The 24,873-nt window shown below is 39.7% G+C and overlaps 1 protein-coding gene across 1 annotated transcript in view; it reads right to left on the bottom strand.

The window, feature by feature from the left end:
• The window catches only part of MAN1A1 (mannosidase alpha class 1A member 1), a 466,871-nt gene that overhangs the window by 133,989 nt on the left and 308,009 nt on the right, over nucleotides 1–24,873 (bottom strand). Inside the window, exons 6-8 of the mRNA XM_085611277.1 lie at nucleotides 15,630–15,753; nucleotides 14,321–14,414; nucleotides 4,160–4,275 (exon numbers count right to left, since the gene is read on the bottom strand). Of these exons, the coding sequence (XP_085467403.1) occupies nucleotides 4,160–4,275; nucleotides 14,321–14,414; nucleotides 15,630–15,753 (334 nt within the window). The remainder of the gene's footprint in view (nucleotides 1–4,159; nucleotides 4,276–14,320; nucleotides 14,415–15,629; nucleotides 15,754–24,873) is intronic.

Below are 24,873 nucleotides of genomic sequence, written 5' to 3'. Positions count from 1 at the left end.
CAAAACAAATTTTGAAGCCTTTGTTATAGTTACGAACACTATTCTTTCTATACAACCCAAACCCAACCTACACAAAGATGACAATTTATAGTTATACATAAAATTTATAATTTAAGCACCACATTTAAATTACTATAACTTTATAATTTTAGAAACAATCCAAACTTAAATTTCACAAAAATTATAAATTCTAAACATACCTTTAATTTGTAATTTATGCAACACTGTATACATTTTTTAACGTGCACACCTCTACAGAGTATTGAACTCAGAAGCCACGCTACATTAAATATAACTCGCACCTTCTACAATAAAAATTTTAACATCACTAATAACATTGTTAATGTAGTGTGGCTACTGAGTTCTATTATGTAGGCGCAGGAGTTAAAAGGTGTGCAAGTTTATCAACTGTATATATATATATAATTTTAGTAAAATAAAAAGGTCTTGGGGACCGCCAGACCTAAATATGGCTGCACCCACTGCATGAATTAACATTGGAGAAACTTAACTTTAGCAGTGGTGAATTAGAAGGATAAACATCTCTTAAATAGGCTGTTGTGGAGACCAATGATATAATATAAAATGTGGCTTTGGTAGGCAAGCCAGTAACTGAGCTCGAGAAACATGTTTTCAGAGTGAGGTTGTGGTTTTTCACACTGGCTTGTTTACTGCAGCTTGAGGAAGGGACATGCATTGGGCCTTTTGCTAAATCAGAAAAAGAAAATTATTAATTTGCGATGGGCTTAAGGGCAAATGTATCACCAAATAAACTGATTTACATTTCCTTAGCCATGTAAGCTACATAAATATGAATTACAAGGCACTTCACACAAACATTTGCTTATGAGGTGATACTTCATTACTCAACTATGTGAAAAAGTATGAGTAGGTGCTTTCCAAAGACAGTCACAGTAAGTGGTTACAAAAATATCGACTTTCTCAGCCAATCCTAATTTGGAAATATTGTAGGATGAGCCGACAAAAAAGCAGAAGCGGCTGGAGTCCTCAAACATTGAGGTTTGGATGGACTGGCTATTCTCTCAGATGGGAAGCTCTTGAGGAAAGTTAGAAAAAAGTTTAAGGACGTAATGAATCATGGACATAATTCATTTTCTGCTATCCTAGACAAATTAGACATCCCAGTCCCCAGCTGCCTGTTGTAGTTAGAAAACTGCTTGCAAATTATTCATGTATGCGGCACCCTCAACAAAAACGGTAGCCGTCTTGATCACGACTGTGTGATAACCTAAGCTTTGGGTTCAGAATTCAATTAAGCTTAGGTTGAGTTTATTTGTATACTTAGGCTACCTTATTCAATTAGGTGATGCCATTGTGTCACCTTTTGTAATGTGCATGTCTAATCACGTCTGCAAGGGGCTATACATCTTGTTCAACATAAAATATGAAAGTGTAGGGTTTAACTGGCAATCAGCACCACTTCGTGGTGGCGAAAGGGACATTGTCAGGGCCATAACTAGTTTGAGCATCTTGATTAATTTTAAAATCCATATAGCACGTCAACATCTGGCTGGGCCACAAGGGGCTGGTCCATTTCAGGCAAAATTACACGGTTTTCTCCTCACCTAAGCAACTAGTATAGAGAATATTTGTGTCAATAATATGTCACTGTCAAAACTAAGCCAGACAAAGTAACTATGTAGTCTTGCCAGCTTTAGATCAATGGAACCTAAATATACACCAAACATGTCTGCACTCCCTACCCCTGAGGCCACATGTGAAGGAAAATATATTAATCATGAAAGTCTGGGGAGAGGATGTGGCTTTTGTAACTGGGGAACCAGGTTCGAGTCTCTTAATCTCCTTGTACCTTAAAAAAACACACACACTGGCAAAGACAATAGGTTTCACCTATGCAAGACCTAATGCAACTGCCAATTTTTTTTTTTTGACAAGTTGCTCAGCAGCTTTGGCTGCTGTGCAACATGGCCTAAGGAAATGTTTAAAGGCACTATAACTGGGTCAACGCCGGCCACGCCATAGAGCTTAGTAATTTACTTTAAGTCATGTTGCACAGGCACAGCCAATCTTATTAGCTCACTTTGCCACCCCAGTTCTGACCCGGCCATATAGAAATCAGTCTTGACCCTGTTCCTCATGGGAACTGTCCAGCTAGGGTGGCGAAGTGAGCTAAAGCACGATGAGGGATTCAACCCAGATCTGTGGCTGGGGGCGAGTGTGTGAAAAGTTTCAGCACTCCGTCCATCATCTCCTTGTGTTTGCTTTTTTCTATTTATTGAATGGCCAGATCAGGCACATACTCAAATATTCATTAATTATATGTGAGGCTATATATACACTCAACGTTGTACAGTGAGATACAGCTAACCACGATCAACACACAAAAACTACATAAACATGCCAGGCAGTTCCTAAATACCACCAGCCCTTTTGTACTACTCCTGATGCACAACTTGCAGCCCACGAGCAAGGTAAAGAAGAAAAACAAAATAACTCCCTAAACCACATCCACAGGAAGATCTTTTCTTAGGGCAGGGACTCTATGCAGCCACCCCCAACTTTTTCATCCAACTTCCATCACTATATACAGTCCTAAAATTTTCTGCAAGCATATTTTCTGAAAGCTTGAGGAGAACTGTTGGAGATGCACGAGTGAATCAATATATAAATGGACTGATCCCAACACATGAACACCCAGATTGGCTATACAAATAATGTAAACAGGCTCCAACCAAAAGAATCCTAACAAGAGGATAAACTGCTCTAATCACTTCCTCAACTGCAGACACAGGGGAGTTAGCTTAGATAATTCGAGAGTCTCAGCTTTCCGCTTAGTAGAATGGTTGAATGGCGAAAGTTTGGATTACAGCCAACAGTGGTCAAATTGAAGATTGAGAGGAAGTAGTTAATGTAATAAGGCTCAAATGGTTCCGAGTAAGAAAGAGGCCCTCCTAGCCTAAAGAGTAGCAGCTAGTCCAGATACAACGGAAGGAATCAAGGGGAAGCTGCAGTCCATCCATATTAATGGCTATGAACTAATTTTCTGAAATGCAAAGAGCAAGCGGGACGGCAACACTCCAAGATGCCGACTTACCACCACATGATACGGATTTAGGCGGACTTCTGTTGAAACTTATGGTGCGCTTTCAGACTCCAAACAGCACCAAAGCCTATTTTAGTGAAGAACATCCAATATTTAGTAAAACCTCACCATAGAACGTGCAGGTTTCTGAACTAAGGGTAAGCTGAGAGTTCAATATGCAATATATTTCCATATTCACAGAAAAGTACAAGCACCACAAATTGCATGAATCATTTTAGTTACTGTGGATTTTGAGGAAGACTTGCTTGTCTTACCTGCACACTCAATTGATCCCTAGATAATGGATCATGAGAAACTAGCCAAAGTCAACAGACAGTGGGTTCACCAAATTGGTGAGCCTCAACAATTTAGAAAAGAAAAATGCTTTTCTAGAGTCCCCTCACTCACCCAGGGTTGCCCCTAGGTGACATGCTTCATCATTGGGGCTATCCCAAGCATCTACTGCTTGGGACGTGCTACGACTTGCGAGATTTACGTAGGAGAACTTTTTTGTGTGAAACTATGTGTTGTGCAGTGTTGGGGGAGTGGTGTTTGTATTAGTTAAAAATACCTAACTAGTGAGTTAATTTATTCCTACTCCTAGCTGGTAAGATAAAAAGGGTTTAATAACAGGAAAAATATAACTTATGTGGTTATATTGGCTATTATTTTGTCAACATGTTTCGAGGTATCCCCTAACCTCTTCAAGCCAGCATGGGATCCAGCCCCACCTGTACCACTCCGTGCAGAAACCTAAATTAAGGTGAAAAATTAGACTAATAACGTGGGCCTATTGAGCGCACTTGGTTATATACATACGGTTATTGATGAACACATATTTATATGGTAGCACTATTATGTCCCATGGTCTGTCTGGATGGAGGAGCCTGTAGGAGTGAGTGAGGGGACTCTAGAAAAGCATTTTTCTGTTCTAAATTGTTGAGGCTCAACAATTTGGTGAACCCACTGTCTGCTGACTTAGGCTAGTTTCTCATGATCTATTATCTATGGATCAATTGAGTGTACTTTAATGATATAGGAGGACGAACCTAGCCTGAACCTCCTTTTCTCTTATTCTGACAAATTGTCTCTTACCTGAACAGCATCATAATACATTGTTTTAGCTTCTTCGTCTTTTTTGTCAGACATCAACCATGCCTTCAGCAAATATTCGTAAAAGCTGTCCCCAAGACCGCCAACAGAGACATGATCTACAAAAAAAAAAAAGACATATTACTTAAAAAGCCACAATCCATGACCACCAACAATGTGCAATACATGTTATTTTAAAATTGCTTTACAAAAATCAAACTAATTTAGCACTGTACACCCATAACCGCCACTTTAAGCGTATTAAGCATACAAGTATGCCATCATAACTGTAATAAAACCCAATGAGAGCAGTAAAGATTATCTTGTCAATCCTTTTAAGTCAATGTGGAACTGCCACAAAACATTTCATTCCATGTGCTCCCACAGTGAAATAAAACTGTCCACAGATTACACTGACGAGTGACTCACTGCACTGACACTGCATTTCACTTTCACTATGGTTCTCATGCACTGAACATAGCAGTATGTTTACCTCATGTACCTACAGCATTTGAGTGTTTGGAGAGAAGATTTTAGACTAGGTGAACAAATGGAACCAGATAGAGCCTTGTGTGACTCCAGTCTCTGCCCAAACTTTCTGATGCTGCCGCTCCAGGAAGGGGGGCGAGAGCGGCACAAAGGTCCCAGGCGTGGAGCTTACCCCCATTTTGGAGAAGCGAAGCTAGCTTTTTGGCTAAATCCTGCTTGGAAATAGCCACACAAAACTTGGCAAGCGGGACAAGAAAAGTAACAAGGATATTAGTCGAGTAAATGCTGCATAAGCAATAGTGGTGGACAACAAAGTAATTATCAACCTTTTCAATTAGTAAGAGCAAGTACTAGGCAGGGTCTCAAGAGGAAACGTTACGCACCAAAAGGATGGGTTAACAGGAGAGGATTGTTTTAAAAGATCTGTGCCAGAATTGTTGAAGTATTTTATTTATGTAACACATCTGTCTCCTCGAAGTGTCAAAGACATTTAAGAGTCTCTCGGAACGATTTTGTACTACTACATTTTTCAACTAAAACAGGCGGCAGGCAGACACATTTTGCAGGCTTCATAAAACAGAACAACATTTGACTCATAGGCCTTTAAATTATTATTTAAGAATTGTACAGCTTAGTCACATGAATAAAATTATTTCTACAGTCAATTGCATTTGCTATCGTCTTCAATTCCTTCTCAGTAAGTATTTCAAACATCAGAAGATGTACAAATGCAACTCTCCTCTCATTCTGGATCCGTGAAACAATTGGATTAACATATTTGTCACATTGCTGCTTTCACACATCTTTTGATGAGGGACAAATGAACACAAATATTAAACTATTAATCATAATTCGAGAACCCCAGGCTCCAACCACCTTTCAGAATGTTATCCCTCTGCATTTCGTTCCTCATAGTTTAACCAGGAATATCTTATTTCTATTCTTCTGCAATGATGAAAAACACAAATTCATTTAGACAAGTGGACACTTTAGGAGACATAACTGATTCTCCAACACCACATGACAAAAGCAGAGCACATGCTTCTGAAGGAAGCATTGAGCCGTGTTGCACAGAAAAAAAATATATTGGGCCACACAATTTTAGAACAACCATCTCCTAAACTGCTAGCGGCTTTAAAGGCCACTTTGAGAACCATGGCATAGCATGCTGAACATACGGACCATATATTCTTCATGCAGGCAAATGACACTGCAGTAAGAAAGATGCTTCCAGCTTATAACTCAAAATATTTGAACAGCTATGCTACTGTAATTATTACACACCGATAACAGTGGTGGGTATTTCACTATCGCAGGGATATTAAGGTTAACTTCAGATTTTGATTCTTTGTGTAACCAAAGTATGTAAAACTCCAGGGGACATGGCAGCCTACAATATACAATTCAGAAAATGAGCAGTGAAAATTGGGTTTAAATCTGGGATTCCTCTGCATGGCCACAAGGAAGGACTCTCCAGAAATGGGCCTGAAAACAAATGTGCCTAATAGGTGGAAGGCCATTGCCTGGTATATTGAAGCGACAGGAGTTGCTAGTTTGTTTCACAATTACAAGAAACCAAAACACCTAGGAAGAATGATCTTTGTAATAAATTATGCATGCAGCATGCATCCAAAAGGCCAGCTGTTGGGCCATTTTTGGAGAATGGTCGATAAGCCCCTGCACAATGGAGACTACTGCAAGTGATCTTGCCATGAGTGTCCTGGTTTTTCACATGGAAAGAATCCAAAAGAAGAATGATCCCACAATTATCAAAAAGGAGATGCAAGTCTTCGTTCACAACAGCAGGATGCACACTGGCCTTGCCTTCGCGCAATATCCAAAGAGGTCATGCCTCCGGTAGAAGCGTCCACTTAACAGGATTTATTTTATGCTGCAGGCAAAATTCCTTCCCATTACCTCAACTAGGCTTGTTAATACTTTCAAGGTAATAATGCCAGTCAAAACCTGAAAACAGCAATCGAGAAATAAAAGGTGACAATGTAACTTTTGTAAAACGCCTGCCACTGTGCTGCCCCATGCATGCCTGAATATTATAATTGCGTTGATCTGTCTGCCCTCAAAATATTATTGCTGGAATCAGATATAATAATACAAAATAATTACATACAAAATGGCACAAAGACAATCATGATTTTCCAGTGGCCCTAACTATAGGCAATGGCAGTTCTCAGACTGCAGAGAGAAAGTTGTCACTGATCAGCTAGTGCAACATCTTGGATACAAAGCAAACTGGACGATTTGCAGTCGAGTTTTGGAGTTAGCCGTAGTACAGAAACTACTCACTAGACATGTCGGAAAGGACTCTGGAAAAAGAGTGGCAACGACCTCTTTATTACCCATATTTGGTACAATCGGGCATGTCATCCTTTTTCAACTGTTGTCGCAAGTTGCCAGTGTGCCAATCCATTCCTTTGAGTGACTTAAATCATTCCTCTTGAAAGGCATGGCTTGAGCTCAAAAGGGGATGGCATCATTTTGAAGGGAGCGGCATTAGATTGAAATATGTGACTATTTTCCAAAGGTGGTGAAAGGTGTTGAAAGGTAGAACATTACCAATATGTGCCATCAATTATCTCTAGCTAGTTGCTGTAACAGTTTATGAGGATGCTGTTAGTTACAGCGACCATTTTGTTTAGCAAACAGGAAATGCAAACTTAGATCACAAAGTAAGAAGTGCATTCTTTTCAAACTAATGTCCTTTAAATTAACAGTGGTATACTCCAAGTGAAGACTAAAGGTCTACGAGAAGAATTTTTAATATGGCAAATTTTAAGGAAGGTTTTTGTTTCTAATGTAAAAGCAGCCATTCTGATAATTGTACACTATGTGGTGTACGAGATTGCAGACTAGAGTATTTACCAGGCAAATATTTGTCAATGCTTGTTGCCTTGTTTCAAGAGAAAAGATAAGAAACCATAGTTTCTTGGTGTGCTGTACTTTTAGTATGCTACTCAACTAACCCTCATTCTCTCTAATATTTAAAGCTTAACTGGATATTGTGTCACAATGCACATTACGCAACGAAACCACTGGTTTGTCTTGGTCCCAAAATAATGCATTCAATTAGCACCTTTTCGGCCTGGCAGTGTCCGATATTCACACAGTGAATTCTACAATTACAATAGTCTATAACAGTGCTATTACCAAGCTGCCTATTATGGCTATGTGTGTACATCTCTTTATTCAAAATTATGGTCTTGGTTGGGAGCACTTTATGGGAAGAATAAAGATGATCAACTATAAAGTAAAACCTTCTGCTTCAGATTGCAAGCCTTGTAAAATACTAACTTGATACAGAATCAGCAGAAACTTTGAAACAAGAAAAACTCCTATCCAAACCTACCACTGCTTTGGGATTTAAGGTCTCGAAAAATCAGCCCCTCCCGGATTCCATCGTTTCTCGGTCTTCAGTCTCCTCTTTGATTGGTGTTTCCCTATACATTTACATATCACATTACTGCTTATCTCCACCTACCTCTCGTGTTTAGCCTTTTATGGTGTCTGTATTGCCATATATTTGAGACTGTGGTCATCTTTTCTTTTTTCTGTGTATTATCTTTGCTCTTTGACTGTTGCACTGGGACAAGTTTGTCATTTGTTTCAAAGAATGTAAAAGGGCTCCATCATCCAACCAACAGACAGGTTATGTCACTTATCCAGGTTGATGACATAAAATGCACTAGTTAAAGGGGCAAATCGCTTGATATTGATGCACAGACATTGAAAAGTATTTGATTGTGGAATGTCCAAGTTAAGGGCCAGAAAAATCATGTCAGTTGTAATTTATAGACTCCTTAATATTGTAACTGAAAGTAACTGATTCTGATGGCTGTTATAAAGTATTTGTATTCATTTTGAATGTATATAGTATTAAACATGTTTTATATTTAGTTTTGGGATGAGGTCACTGCTGAGTTTAGGATTATTTCCCATAACCACAGGGGAGACTAAATTAATGGACTCTCTCGGAGACAGCAAATAAGGTTTTAGGTAATGTCCAAATAAGATGCAAAAACATTCAAATAACCATTCTGCAAAAGTATTGTATGAAACTAAAGTTATGCAATCCTGTGAAAACCGAATTATCTTTTTGACACTAGAACGGATTGTATTTTTTCAAGTAAAACAATGAATATCTTTTGGAACCCAGTGATTCGATGTGGTTCAATGTCGGACCATGCAAACTTATGCCTGACTGAAATGTTTCCTTTGAGAAAATACTATGGCTGGGTAGCTAATATGAGATCACATTTTAAGACTTGGCCAACAAATTTGTAAAAAAAGAATCTATTTAAATTCATAACACGTTATGTCCACAACTTCAGCTAGAGATTTTGCTTCAAAAAAGTAAATGCTTAAAAAAAAATGGGAAACTTCTAACTATTTTATTTTCAAAATCTTAAATTTACTTAGTAAGCCTACAATGGCTAAATCTGTACACAACACAATAACTGCCTCAGATATTCTTCAATAAAATATGATTGGATAGGTAAAAAAAAAGCAAGTAAATTCTTAGCTTTACTCACAAATGTAAAATGAACAGTTCCAATGTCTAATACTGTTTATGAAAAAGGTAAAACCAAGACTACTCACTGAGATAAGTTTGGACTGGTTTGTTAGATTTTAGAAGAAATAATATACCCTGGATTATCAAACCAATGCAATGTCAAGAGACAATGATCCAAAATGTATTTGGATTTTTTGGGAACAGAATTTACACAGATGAAATTAAAATAGTCCTTACTACTGGGAAAGCCCCTGGTCCAGACAGATTCTCAGTTGAATTTCACCCAATCTCTAGCATTGCTTTAACTAATCCTTTTCAAGTATGAACAGACCCCACTTTAACACTGTTGGTCCATTTTTAGAAGCCACACATGACTTATCCGTAAATGTTAGAGACCTTAACTTTTGTATTAAAATAAAAAATGACTGCCACAGTTTCAAGATTTGCTCCGATTAACATTTTCTACTTCTAATTTCATTGAGAGCAAATGAGATTAGAACTGATTTTGCACTAGCTAATTAAAAAATAAGCAGTCTGGGTTCATAAAAGGTAGACTCATTTCACACAATTCTAGACCGTTCTTAATACAAGTAAGAGACCTAACAAGCAATATCGTTTGTTTACATTAGAACTTGATGAGAAAAGCATTTAATCACCTTGTGTGGCATTGTATGTTAATGAATTAAGGTGATATTATTTGTGTTCTTACATACATACAGCTGATATTGTTATTATGAGGAAAGGCAGGAGGGACTTCTTTAGCTACAATTTAGGTTTGCAGAGAATTCCCGGTAGGAAAACGTTGGAAGATCCGGGCAAGTCACACCTCCCTAGAACTCCCCGGGTGTCTAGTTTTCAGAAATGTCTGGGTTTGGTAGGATTCCCTAGATGGCGGTCTAGCCCAGGACCAGAAATGCAAGTGCCCCCCTAGCAAAACCAGGTAGTTTTGTGATACATAATGTTGATGTCTCCACAATACGTTTTTGGCCCTTCCATGTCCTGAGTACTTGGCCCACCAACACAAGTGGGTACCACTTTTTTCAGCAGATTTGGGTGAATAATGGGTGGGAGAAAGTTTGTGGCTCCCCGCAGATTCAAGAACTTTCCATCACAAAAATGTAAGGAAAATGTGTTTTTCATATATAATTTTTTTTGTTTTTTGCAAAGTTTGAAGTTTGCAAGGGATTCTGGGACCTGGTGAGAGCCACACTAGTCATCCCATCTTGGATTCCCTTGGGTGTCAAGTATTACAAAATATACAGGTTTGCTAGGTTTCCCTACATGCCAGCTGAGCTAGGACCTAAAAGCCATAGCTAGGCATATTGAAAAAAGGGTCAGTTTTTACAGAAAAAATGTGATGTGTCCACATTGCGTTTTGCGCAGTTTCCTCTAGCTGGCACTAGGCCTACCCACACAAGTGAGACCATTTTTTCTGGAGACTCAAGGGAAAACGGAATAGTTACCATTTGTCTTTCTATGCATTTCTGCCTTCCAAATGTAAAAAAGAAGTCATTATGAACAATACACTCTAATTCACATGCTAATATGGGTACCCTCAAATTCAGAGATGCCCAAATAATCACTGCTTCTAAACTCCACATCTTGTTCCCATTTCAAAAATACATGTTTTCCTGATACCTATTTTTCCTTCTTTGTATTTTATCAAATGAATTACTGTACAACTGGTACAGAATGAAAAACCATTGAAAGGTGCAACTCACTTATTGGCTCTGGGTGACCTACAAGCCTCATATCCCTGTAACCAGAAGATCCTGCGGACTTAACTGTAGAGCGCTTTTAAAAATCTACCAAAGTTAAAAGTTACAGGTGAAAATCTAGGCACAAATGGCTGATTTTCAAATAAATTTCAATATTCTTTTATTTCAACTATTACTTTCTATAGGAAAACCTTGAAGGATCTACACAAACAGCTCCTTGCTGAATGCAGAATTGTCTACTTTTTTAGAAATCTATAGTTTTCCGGGATCCATTATTGGTTTCAAAATTCCTACCACTAACTGGAATGAGGTTGAAAGCACAAAAAAGGGAAAAATAGGGGATGTCCCAGTAAAATGCCAAAACTGCAGAAAACTTTGGTTTTCTGACAAAAGTCTGCCTGTTCCTGAAAGCTGGGAAGCCGGTGATTTTAGCACCTCAAACACTTCGTTGATACCATTTGCAGGGAAAAAAGCACACTTTCTTCTGCAGCACTTTTTCCCCATTTTTCCCCCCAACCCCCAAATCTTGCTATATTTTGCCTGCTCGGTTCCCTCCAGGTGAATCCGCAAACCCTGGGTACCTTTAGAATCCTCAGCATGTTGGAAGAAAAGGACGCGAATTTGGCATAGGTACCTTGTGGACAAAATGTTATGGGGGCCTAAGCGCAAACTTCCCCAAATTGCCAAAATAGGGCGTGGCACAGGGGGAAGAAAAGGCCTGGCAGTGAAGGCAAGGAGTGTAATACATGAGGGAAGGAGAGGAATACATGAGGGATGGCCCTGTTTATTATTATTTCTATTATCCCTTGAAACTTGTCGGAAAATCTGAATGTGATAGTTTTCCAATAAGCAGAGCAGAACAGAACAAATATTCTGCAGATGTATTATTTTAGGACAAAACCCCTGGATCATCCGTACCTGTTTTTATTATGTTTGTTAACAATTGTTTTGAGATCTCCTGATACAATTCACATAATTTAAAAACTTGCACATGTGAATACATTTGTTTTAGTTTAATCTGAAATAGCCTCAAGGTTAAAAACCTTGCTTTATAATAACTTAGTTAGATCGCAGTAAAAAACAAACAAAAAAAACCAGCTTCCTTCTAAATAGACACAATTATTTAATATGCTGATGGGTACTCTTAGACAATTAAAATTATGCTAACTCCTATAGTGATCTATAGAACTTCAAAGTAACCTGTAAAGAGGCCATATATCAGAAGCCATGCCATTATCATCGAATACATTCTATAACACGTGGACTTCTCCGCCCATTAGTAGTCAGCCCATTAACCGAAAAGGCAACATTCCTATCATTTTCTATAAAAAAAATATATACTGTGGTGAGATCGGACTAATTTTTGTTGACAAATTACAATATGTGGGTGGCTTAATTATTTAATAGTCATGTCTGGATCTGCATTAAAGGTTACAATTCATCTCCTGGATCATTTTAGCCCAATATAATAAGCACATTGGTTCATTAGGTTACATCGCTAAATTCACTAAATCTGTATAACCCTTCAACTATTAAGGAGGTTCATTTAGATAAAGGACTATTAACTCCAAGAGCTTGAAAACAAATATATTCTTATGAGCTCTTGATGGCAAAAAGGAAATCTCACTGCATCTCAATTTGAGAAGATATGAAATACATATATTTGGTTGCTCTCTGGGACAACATTTGGAAGAAATTTTTATTAGCATCTTCATATTCTTTATAACATTCTTTATAAGATGGGAATCACTATTCTCCATACATAAGCAGTCCTGGTTTCAGATGGCATAAAAAAAAAATATCAAGTACTGAGGTTTGTCTCTTCATAATATTTTGAGGAGTCTAATGAACTCTTCTCACTCATTTCCTCAGAGGCAAAACTACCAACTTTATTGCATTCGCTCCTCTGCAGAATGCTGCGAGTTGCAGATATGATAAGCTATTCTAAACTGCTCAATGGACATTGGCTGCTTTAATGAGAAGGTAGACATAATTAATTTAATCGCGATTCACAGACACTGTTTCAAAAATATATGGTCTCAGTTTTCACAAAACCAGAGTTTTGTACACCTCAAAAAATCGAATACTTAAGAAATTATGAATATTTCCAGAATTTACATTTCTTATTGCCATTTTTCATATTCATTACTCTTGTAGTAGCCTTTACACACGTACTCTATTTAAAATATAGTGTTATGTTGACCATGCATTGACCAGGCATGAAATGTGAATTAAGTATAGGACGATGTTCACATTTCCATTTTAAGTATGTGCATGACCCACATGCAGGCTATTTTTTTTCCACGCATGAACATTCACCCATGAGCTTTCACAGAAGCTCAGCTGGTTGATGGCAGTTGCATTCCATCTCCCAAGCACAGCAGGAATTTTGGTTCAGTCAATATGAAGACTTCTTTTCTGTACTATGCTGCATAAATGGATGATAAACTGATGGAGTGAGTTACCCTTCTTGTGTAATCAGTATTATAAAATCCTTGTTCTCATATAGGTACATATGCATCCAGGCACTATTGTAAGAGGATATACCTGGAAAACTGACATCACAACAGGAAGATTCACAAGACATTTCCACAGCACAAATACCTACTCAATGAAAAGCCCTACACAAGGATATAAAATGAGGATAACAATTTCTGATGGAGACTTCATAAAACAGAAGCAACCCATGCAACAATGCACTCAGACTGTGGTTCTTAAGCTTTTAGCTTCTGGAGAACCACAATTCATCATTACTGGAATATAAGGACCTCCACTGTATCTTTACAGTTAGCCGGAGACCCTGGCGTAAGCAATTTCAATGTTTTGAACCGCAAAATCAATACACTACATTTTATCAATTCACAAATATTATACAATAAATAAATCACAATTTTAATGTAAAGTTGGAGCTTTTTTAAATGAAGGCAACCCAGCGGCCATACTTTATCCTGTGTGATGCACTTGCACTTTCCCACAAAACAATCTTAGGATATCAACTTCATTTTTAGCCTCCCATTTCAAATTTCTTCACATTTACAGAATATTTTGAAATCTTCATTTTACAGGTTGCCTCTTTATATACACCTTATTAATCTATTAGTATTTAATTTTCTAAGCGGTCGCACACCCCCTGAGTAGGCATCAGGCACCCCAGGTTAAGCATCACTACACAAAACAAATGTGAGGAACATATGAATATTGGGTTAAAGGAACTCTGCACGTCATGACTACTCATTGCATTCTTTGTCTGCACCCTCACATTAAAAATGAAAAATATTATGCTCCTCAGAATGTTCGTTTCTCTGCGACTTCTATCGCAGTCTTTAATTAACAAGAACTTTGTCACACATACATTTGTAAGACTGAGGAAAAATTATCAATTTTGTTTCACAAACCACGAACTACAACTAAATAGCAGAGGATACATACGTTGACCCCACTGTCCACTGTTAGGATTCAGATAGTTTGGATAGAGACCTTGTGGCTTCTCTAAACGGTTCAGGACTTTCCGAATGTTCATAACCTATGAAGATAATAAATAATTATTTTGTATAAAGCAAAGTTTATTTTAACCAATTTGTCTTACATTTAATTGCAATTAAGATTAATGTAATGAATACTGTCTGTATAACCCATCCATTTTCTACTGACTGCTAATGGGCAAGACTCGTGTGCGTTTCGAATGACTGCTCAAGTTAGTTTGGCACATCCCCTCTTACGCAGAAACGTCAAATGATGACCACCATAGTAACTGGTTCTAGGCCTACAAGAGAACTGGTATACCTGAGAAATTACATCATGTTTCAAAGGGTTCGCTGGCCTGCATTTAAAAAGATATGTCCTCTTACACAGATTTTACCTATTTTCAGAAAACATTTGCTTGGAGAAAGGAAAAAAACAAGGCCCGCTGGATTGCGGTGGGGGCAAATGGAGGAAGGCATGGGGCAGCAATACAATAAAGCATGGAGGAAGTTATAAAAGCAATACAAGACATACAGATAAACACGGGGCTCCTGAGGATGAAGCACACGAAGGAGAGGGCAACACGCAGAGGGGCTTGAGGTAGTTTGGTGGGGGAAAAGCACACGAGCGAGTATGAAAGACAAATGAGAGGGAAACAGAGGGTGAGTGGGAAAAGCACAGGAAGCAGATGGAAAATGCATGCACTCACATATTGCTCAGCCAAAAGAGTAAAAGTAATTCCTTAAAAGTGAGAACTGTAAGGAAACTAATCTGTCAATCAAAAGGATGGTAAATAGGCTATGTCCCCGTTGTCCAACAAAGGTGCACAGTTCTGAAGGCAACAAACCGAAAGATAACACCCAATTAAACACCAAAAACCTAATCTAAACAAATGCATTGATATTTCTCAATCGATCCTTTTTCACACAAAACTATAAATTGACACTAACGTCACAATCAAAAATTGACAGAATTTATTTTAGTAAAAAACAATGCTAGAATTAGTAGCACAATAGTTCCCGCAGTTTAATTTACACACAAGCTCTTGGGCTGGAGGAATAAGTATTTATTAGGAAAAGCAGGCATAAATAATCAATTAAGCATGAATCATTAATTCCAATTAAATGAGTTTAATTACTTATGAATGCAGTTTATTACATTAAATTATTTTTCACAATTAAGAGCTTCAGTTAGCGTGCTGAAGTTAACTTTAAGGCGACGTGTGGCACTTCACAGCTCACCGGAAATTAAATAAAAAATGAAAGAAATGTGGTACCTTTTCTGCAAATAGAGGGTTTCCAGAAAGTTCACTCAAATGAACAAATTCCAAATGCAAAGTCCCAAACTCAGCAAGAATACTGCTTCCTCCAGAGGCCCAAGGCCAGTTTCGACCAATCCCACTAGAAATAAATAGACAGCAGTGGATTAGAGACAGTAGTTAACCAATTACAAAGTGCAGCAAAGATTGCTGGATTATCAAATGGCTGTAATTTCTGTCCAGAGTTTTCTAAGCAAGAATATAATTGGCAAACATAACTTTACTAATTGTACGCATGAAAAATACCCTTTGAAACAAAAGGAGCATTCTTTAATATTCTTGGAGATGTCAAATGTTATCTATAATAAAGGCATTTCATGTAAACTACCACAAGGAAGAAATAGAATATAGAAAACTATTGCTCAACGAAATCAGCAATTCAATATAAAATTATTTGGAGGGCAGATGGAGGACATAAAAGTAGATCTGAATAACAGCGAAAGAGCATTCCACAAACACTATAAGCTGGCATGGCATTAACACTTCACGGGAACACAGCGCTAAATAATAGCTCTAAAATGTGCTTGGGCTCAAAGCATTACATCAGGTTACCCCCCCTAACCACTATAAATTTGTCAACAAGTCAATGCCCATCAAATCACAGAAAGGGTTTAAAATATTGCTCCTATGTTCTCAATGGTCTACACAGATCTCCCATAAATGTCAATTAATACTTTCCCGTTCAAGCAAACCAGCGCCTAACAATCAACCACATAGTTGATGCATCATGCTCGTCCTAAAATGCCTTTCATTCCAGGAGGTAGATGTTTAATTAGCACCAACACCTGTCCTTCCTAACCACTTATTACCAGATAAGCACAGCAATACCCCTTCGCCTATGAAAAGAAGATAGATGAGGTGTTATGGGGTGATTGTAATGAGTGATCAATGAAATGTGCTAAAAAATTAACAAAAACAAGGTTAAGCCCAAGACACATTGAATTTTTGATTTATTACAATAGTAGTACCGTAGCAAGATTGATTTTGTACTGTTTCTAGCTTTATATGGGGCATTTTTATTTAAAAAGTTCTAAATTACACTTTCATTGCTCGGCCAATATCGCCAATCAATCCAGCTGCCCATTTCACCCAGAGAAAACATGAGCCTGGTTGTGTTTGTGGATTCGAATAAAACTATGCAAATGTGATTCCAAGGTCTTTTACCGGCTTGATGTCCGGGAGGGAATATTCTATATTTTGTCAGTGGGATAAATATGATTTACTTGCACCCCTCAAGATAAGCTCATTTTCCTCTTTCACAGGTTCTTTTTTCTCTTTACTTGTGCCACCTCCTCCCCTCGCTGTTCACAGTCTCCTGTCTCCCTTAAGAAGTTGAAATACTGCTAATATCAAAGATCAACAAAACACTATTATGCAAAAGTATATTCGAGGGATCTAAGCCACCCAAGAAGAATATAAACCACCTTCGACAATAGATTTATCTTTACCTAATGTTTTGGTCATACCAGAGTAAAAAAAAAAAAATAAAAAATAAAAAATATATATATATATATATATATATATATATATATATATATATATATATATATATATATATATATATATAAGTTTAAAATCAAAAAAGGCATTGTGATGTGGCCGCCTCAGTTTTTTTTTTTTTATTGCTGGCATGTGGGAGGGCAGGAGGTAACACTGGGCAGAAAGTGTGGAGGGTTTAAAAAGCACTATGACACAGCCAGTGGTGTCCACGATTGAACATTTTTTTAAGTTATGGCAGGGGTGACATGCAGAACGAACAGAGGGGAGGCAGGGGCAAGCCAATACAGAGGAAGTAGGGAGGGTGGGAGCAAGCAGACAGGAGAGTAACATAGTGGGGGATTAGCTACGTGAGGGAGTCTGCTGTAAAGGACACTGGTAGAGTGTTTAAATCCCAAAAAAAGTAGCGCCTAAAAAAAATGAGCAGATAAACACAAGTAAAGTGTTGATGCTTTAGGCAAGGGACAAAACACGAAAAGGAAGGAAATGTACGGCAGCTGACCAATAAGAAGCAACAAAATGAGGGACAGCACCCAAGTCTGCCTCCTTCATGATACGTCAAGTGTGTAGGGCCTAGGAGGGGGAGGTGAAAAGAGTGCTTAGGCACGCCGACTATGCACCAGACATGCCCATTTCGTCTTCACAGCCCTTCCTCCAAATAACTTATATGATGTCAATGGATAGGTGGCGTGCTGGGGTTGTAACACTACCAGATCAGTATACCAACGATAGATTTGTCACACTACACTACAAGATGCAGTGGAAACCTTTAATCTAGGTCGGGGGCAGTTGCTACCATTTACAATCTCTGACGCCAATGACACGCAGTTGGTGGTGGTACTCTGACGACGTTACACGGGATGCTCCCAAATTCAGGAGCTGTCTGGCGGCAGTCACGCAGTGGATGACCGCCAGCACAACGCCAATAAATCTGAGGTGTTGTTGGTGGGGAGAGATACGGAGTTCTGGAGTGAGCATTGGTGGCCGAATATCCTTGGAAGCCCACCCACCCCTAGGATGGTGGTGAAAAATCCAGGGGTGTGGATGGACTCGACCCTCAGCTTTCAGGATCACACCAAGAAAGTGGCAGGCTTGTGCTTTGGCTTACTCAGAGGATGGAAACCCCTGTTGGGGTACTTTGATCCGTCCACCCAACAAATGATTGTCCAAGCGGCTATCCTGTCAAGGTTGGACTACGCCAGTTCACTCTACCTGGGGGTCAATAAGGCTGAGGTCATGCGTCTGCAAAGGGTGCAAAATGCGGCAGCCAGAGCCCTGCTTGTGCTGCCTAGAAGCTGCTCGACAACCGGTGCCATTCGACAGTTACATTGGCTACCTATGGCCAAGAGTATCGAATTCAAAGCCCTTTGCCGGGCCATTAAAATTTTGAAGTTCTCTTCCCCGGGTATTTTGGCCAATCTGTTAGTGCCTTATACACTGTTGCGCCCTCTGCGCTCCTTGGGGCAATGCCTGGTTACCGTCCCTCGGGTGAAACGTGCATGTGCCGGGGGAAGGATGTGGCAGAATGGACAGTGACAGAGGAGTGTTGTATGTGCAAATGTAGGCGGGATAACAAATTAGCAGACGACTTGCAGCAGGGCTCGAAAAATGTAAAAAATGTTACTAGTCTTGCAGGTCTAGTAACTAATTATCTACTCGACCTAACTATAATGTACTTGACCCATGAACTGGTCTCAACGCGAAAGTGACAGTTCACTTCACAAAGTCCTCTAACTTTAGTTCAAGAAAGAAAAGTAAATGTAGGAAGACAAGCTGGCTTTTGATCTCTGTCTCTGAAAGCCAGAAAATGTGACAAGATAAGATTTAAAGGCATCTTTATTGCTCATTCACTTGGTGAGCAAGCAGAACACCTGCTCGCCAGGGTGAGTAGACCCTAATAGCTCGTCCTGATTAAATCTGGCTCGCCATAGCGAGTGGATTTTTCGAGCCCTGTACAGGTATGGGCTACTATACTGGTCATCTAACTCAAGCCGCCGGATGCTAGGCCTCCCTAGATTCATTATACATGATCTTAATGGCTACATTAGTTTGCTGGAAGGCGGCATTTGGATTCCTCGATCAGTTATATGGGATGAACGATAAATTGGGTGGCATGCAGACATGATGTAGACATAAAAAACAAACTTTAACCTGTCAGTTCTCACGATTTCGAATTTGATCAATACCTTATTGTACATTGTCATGGTAGAGCATGGGGGCTAACTTTTTTGGGGAGACTGGGTGGGGGAGTTCCAATTTGTGACTGTTCTACTTGTCCAATTCACTATTATATAATATGCTGATAAAGAAAATATTTAAAAAAGAACATTAGGGACAATGAAGCCAAGCAATGGGCAGTCTCTAATCCCGCTGATAGCAAAAACAATTATCTTGAAGAGGGAGTTCTCCGAGCAGTCTGCCTTTTCCGGTCAACACATGTTTCGTCTACTGCTGAAATCTTAACAGCAGACTTCTTCAGGGCTGGAATATAAATATGAAGGTATTATTGAGAGGAAACTCAAGGAATATTTGTAGTCCCGTCCCCAGGGTCCGTGGCCCAAGAGGCACCCGTTGTGTGCTACAAGGGGTCATATGGGGTACGTTCAGAGTGTAATATAGTGCTATATTCGAGTGAAGTGTAGAGGGGGGAGAGGTAAGGTAGAAGGTGGTGAGTTCTGCAGTCTATGTGTGATATATCATGCACTTCTGTCAGAAGTACCAAACCCCAAGTGCAGTGCGAGTCACAGTGTGTAATCAAGCAGCTTATTAGTGTAGTGATCCTGTATGGAATGGTGTAATTGATCCATCTGATCCCGATGTGAACAAAATGTGATGGCCGCCACTCAGAAATAATGAGAAATTAAACTCACCATATCAAAAGCGAAATACAGCTTATCTTCTAGTCCGAAATTAATGGAATAACATGGGCCCAATCAATGTAGTCTTAAAGTATTTGATAAATTCTGTAGGGGTAATCAGAATTCTATTAGTATATCAAAACTATTTTGCATTTCCTCACTGCTTCAATAGAGACACCATTATAGTAGGATGTCTTACCTTGTTCACGCAAAGATCAAGCGTGGAGACTGGGTACATGCAGTAATATTGGCATAACATCTGTAATAAAACAGTGGTTGACACTTAATATACTATGTGTATCGCATGAGTAAATTATGGAGAAGTTAGTGTAAAACAAATAGTGGCTCATACAATGTATATATGTCAATTAAAATGGTTCGGGTCCCCATAATGAAATGAAGTGTTCCCACGTGTGGAGTAAAGGCGGTAATTATGATAAAAAGGGGAGACCTCAATATTGTCAATAATAAAGTTAGGGGTACGCATAAGGCCTAAGCTAATGTGATGCCCAACTGCTCTCATCTCTCTTTGATAGTCAAATTAGTCTCACGTATTTAACTGCCTGTAGATAGCATGAGTGGCAAAGCAAATTTCGGGAGAGTTGAGCTATGGAGAAATGCTCAGAGTTCGTACAAGTCGTCGCTGCTCGTACCTTTGACCAGCAGTATCCACCCTCTTGTTGTCAAGTCTGATAAGGAAAGCCCCAGTAACCTGCCTACCTTAGAAAGCTAATGGTCCAGTCTAGTGTCAGGTCCTTGGCGTGCCGCACCATACTGAAAGTCCTATTTATACCGATGGGGATAGTAGATGGACTATCCCCTACCATAGGGCAAGCGATTTCTCTGAAAGACGGCGGACATTTTGTAGTGTGTATTACTAAGTATTACTGTGTGAAAGGCTAATACAAGGACATCCAAAGTAGAGACCTGTTGAATAATAGCAATCGAGTTTGAGTAGCTATAAAAAAAGCCAGTCTGTATAAATGGGCCACTGGTGTGTTAAAGCATGGCAATAGTATCAAATAGGCGTTCGCCTATGTTCCATAAAACTGGCGATCTTTCATAATACGTTTTGTGACCACGATCATGTGAGAATACAAGCTCACCAGTATTAAATAAAACTGGCGGTGTGAAAATAAGCTGAACAGCAACGGCCACAATACTAATGTATGCCACATCCATAAGTCCAGTGAGCATATTACAATACCATACTCTGTGTTGTGATACCCTATAACCGTGAAGGTGAAATAAGAGATGAGTAAGTAGTGAGAGATACAGTGTAATTGCTAGTACTATAAATTCACACATACAATTCCAAAGTGTCTAGCTGGCAGTATCTACATGAGGTCCACCTATATAGCAATGCAATTTTCTTATGTCAGTTTGTAGTCATAATATAATATGACATTTGCAATTTCAATGTTTCAGTAACATTGTACATCAGCTCCAGAGAAATGAATGTAATTCAGAATGATACATGTGTCAATCTGATGAGCGAGAATGTCATTAGTACACATAGATACCCCCCATGTTAGTTGGTCACGTGGTTCAATGTAGGTATACTAACTAAACAATATTGCTTATGGGTAACTGAACCAAAAGTTTTGGAGAACTGACAATATAGGGGAGTATATGGAGACATGACATCCAAGGGAGTCCCCGGCCTAATCCATATCAGTGTGCCCCGGGCGGAAGATGAATAGGATTTGGGGTATACTGGACCACTCCATCTCCGTCTCAAAGCATCTACCTCCCCATCAATAAGGTGCATCTCCTGCAAGAGGTAAATCTATTTTCTGCGCAGCAGATATGAGAGAAGTTTATACCGTTTTGAGGCAGAGCCCATACCCCGCAGATTTCACCTGAGGGAGTAAGATGCATTATGCAACATAATGATGCATCATAACCTCTCCCACCACCCCATACCCCCTTCACAGTGCAGCAGAATTGCCATGCATCGTTTGATAAGTCTAATGTATTGAAATTCGGCCCTTGCAACCAGAGTTCAACATCACAAACTCCCAATCCCCAGGACAGTGTTGCAATGGCCACCTGTCCAGAACCAGCCATAAACAGTTGAAAACCATGCAATCATGCTCAATGAACTCCACTATTGGGGTTAGACATTGCGTAGCGCGTGTGCCTGCAATTGCACAGCAGACATTGATGTAATCTGCCATGCGTGGTGTGATCACCAGTGGGTCGGGTTAACATCTTGTTCTTCCTTTGAGTTCATGAAGACCCGGCTCAAACCAGATGTGCAGCCACTAGTTTCAGAGTGTCCCAATGCAGCAGGGACACATTGTACTGACTCAAAACACCCGCCGATGTCCCAGCTTGCCAAGGGCAACTCATGTGCAGTTCACTGCTCCTAGGGGAACAGTTCAATGTGAAAAGGGCTGCAGGTGGAGAGCTCAGCGGATTTGTGCTGTATGGCGTCCCTCCATCCTGCCTATGCAGCCTGCACCAAGAGACCAGGACATGGTCAGCAATCAAGGTAAAAAAGTCAACGCCCCCCTGCGTTCCAGAATTCTCCGGCATATTTGCTGCAGCCCGGGGCCTCTCTGGGGACCCACCGTACAGTCACCCAGCTACCAGGAGCTCTCCAAGCAGGCCCCATAAGGACGCAGAGGCTTGCTCTGCTCCCCAATAGCCACCACACCTCAGCACGCAGAGCAAAGCCATACAGCCTCAGCAGCTGAGACATCGGCATTATTGATACGGGTCACTTTGGCTCTTGCTGCAACGTGGCCCAGCAGTGCAAGTCAGGGCTCTGACTGGAACAGAACTGTGCAACAGCTGCCTCCATCTTGCCCCTCCAGGACCACCACAGCCAGGACCTCCGGCGTCACCGGAGGGGCCCGCCTACAACCCCAGGAGTCAATTCTACTCTCCCGGAGTTCCCATCCGGCTCCTCTGCTTTCAGCAAGGTGGGAGAAATCAGGGCAGTCAGCGAGTCTAAGATGCAGCCATCTTCCTCGGCTGTTAGCCACGTCCCGACTTCAAATAAATTTAGAGAGCTTGATATGATAAGAATACTGCAAACAGTGCTTTAAGATTTAGTTTATAAAAAAGAGCCATAAGCGATTTACCATGCTAAATTGATCAGAAATATTTCTAAACCATTATGAGCACACAAGTATGGTTGCTCGTGTGTTTTCCAAACTTTTCCAACTCATGATGAATACCAATCACACAATGCAAAGTAACTTTTCCTGAGGCTCCTCACAGATCAATTTTGTTTATCTTTTATTTGGGTTTTGTTTTAAAAACTGGCCGAGTACCCTGAAGTGTACGATTCCCAGAAGTGCTAATTCCTGATTGGGTAGTGTTCCAAATGCAAGAACCGTTTAAACACAAACAATAATCTTCGAGCAACCCAAGATTTTTCAAGCATTTTTTTAAAGGCTTCTTTTGATATATATTTTCCAAATAGCCTCAATTTTTGTTAATTGTTTGCTTCATTATATTTAACACAATCTAGTAATTCAAGATTTAACCCAGCAAGGAAAGTAATATAGATTTTTGCATTCATCTCAGAAAAAAAACTTCGTAATTGCTTATTGATTGCTCAGTATTTCTTTATCTCCTGATGACTTAATTGAAATCTTGAGCTACTGTTTTAGTAAGCATGCAATAAAGACCCTTTACTAATTCAATTGTAACTACTGTGGAAAAAAGACAATGTACAGCATAGCTGGTACCACCTATAAATCCACGCAACCTCTAGAGCTTTCATCACAAAGAAAGCAAACATTGGCATAGCCAATAGGTTTCAACTAAGAGATTTTGGCTTTGCCAAGGTCAGAATGCAGTGATGCAGAGTAGTGTGGCACAGTGGACAGTGGTACAGAATGCAGTGGGGTGGCATGCACTGGTGCAGATTAGTGTAGAGAAGCGTAGACTGCAATGGCGTATAGTGGTGCTAAGTAGTGGTGTAGACTGCAGTGGTGTAGATTCCAATGAAGCAGAGCAGAGTCATGGAGTCAAATAGAGCAGAGCGGCGTAGAGTCAAGCGGTGCAGGGTGGAGCAGAGCAGCGTAGAGTCAAGTGGTGCTAAGCAGCATAGATATAAGTGGCGTGGCATAGAGCTGAGAAATGCCGTCAAAGGCCTATGCCAGACTCTGTTCAAGTTCTAGGGGGTCCTTGTCCTTAATCTCTGAAGAGAAGCCAGTCTCAGGTCAATGTTTTACAGAGGCTCTGCACTGGTGAGCATTGTGCTTTGGACAAAGTACAGCAAACCCAATGTTTTACTCTGTAAATTATATTTTGAGACATGAAAATGTTTTAGCGTTCTTTATTTGGAAGGCATGTAGAATCAGAGTCACACTATACAGTGCAAGAATAATTTATTCTGTGCCACAGAACGGGCCTATTCGCTTTCATAAATGAGGTGATTTGCTTACACTGTTGGGTGTTGGGAGGGAAAAGCAGCAACATGGGAGGTAATAGAAGCTACATTGACAGATATGGGAGACGGAATGAAAACAAACACTCCTAAGGAGTGCTTGAACTCAAAAAAATAAAAATAAAAAGCTCCAAAAACGAGAGCAGTGGAAGGTCACACATTTATTTCATGCTCCTGGGGAAGGCCAAACACGAAAAAAGGACATGACCCAAGCATGCCATGACAAACGGGAGTGAAGCAAATGAGAGCCACCCTAAAGCTAACCAATGGTAATCTATGGGCGAACTGCAAGTCTACTGTAGGTAAACAAAACGTAGGAAAAGCATGAGCGCTGTCTAGACGAAACCTAAAAAAAACCCCATAATATTCACAGTATGCATACAGAATCTCTTAACTTTATCCTAGACACCAAAAATTAGCTTCTTATTCCCGCTATGCG

The sequence above is a fragment of the Triturus cristatus genome, chromosome 6 (genome assembly GCF_964204655.1).
Source record: "Triturus cristatus chromosome 6, aTriCri1.1, whole genome shotgun sequence".
Classification (NCBI taxonomy): Eukaryota; Metazoa; Chordata; class Amphibia; order Caudata; family Salamandridae; genus Triturus; species Triturus cristatus.
The sequence above is the reverse complement of the archived record's forward strand: the minus strand, read 5'-3'. Positions and strand labels throughout refer to the sequence as shown.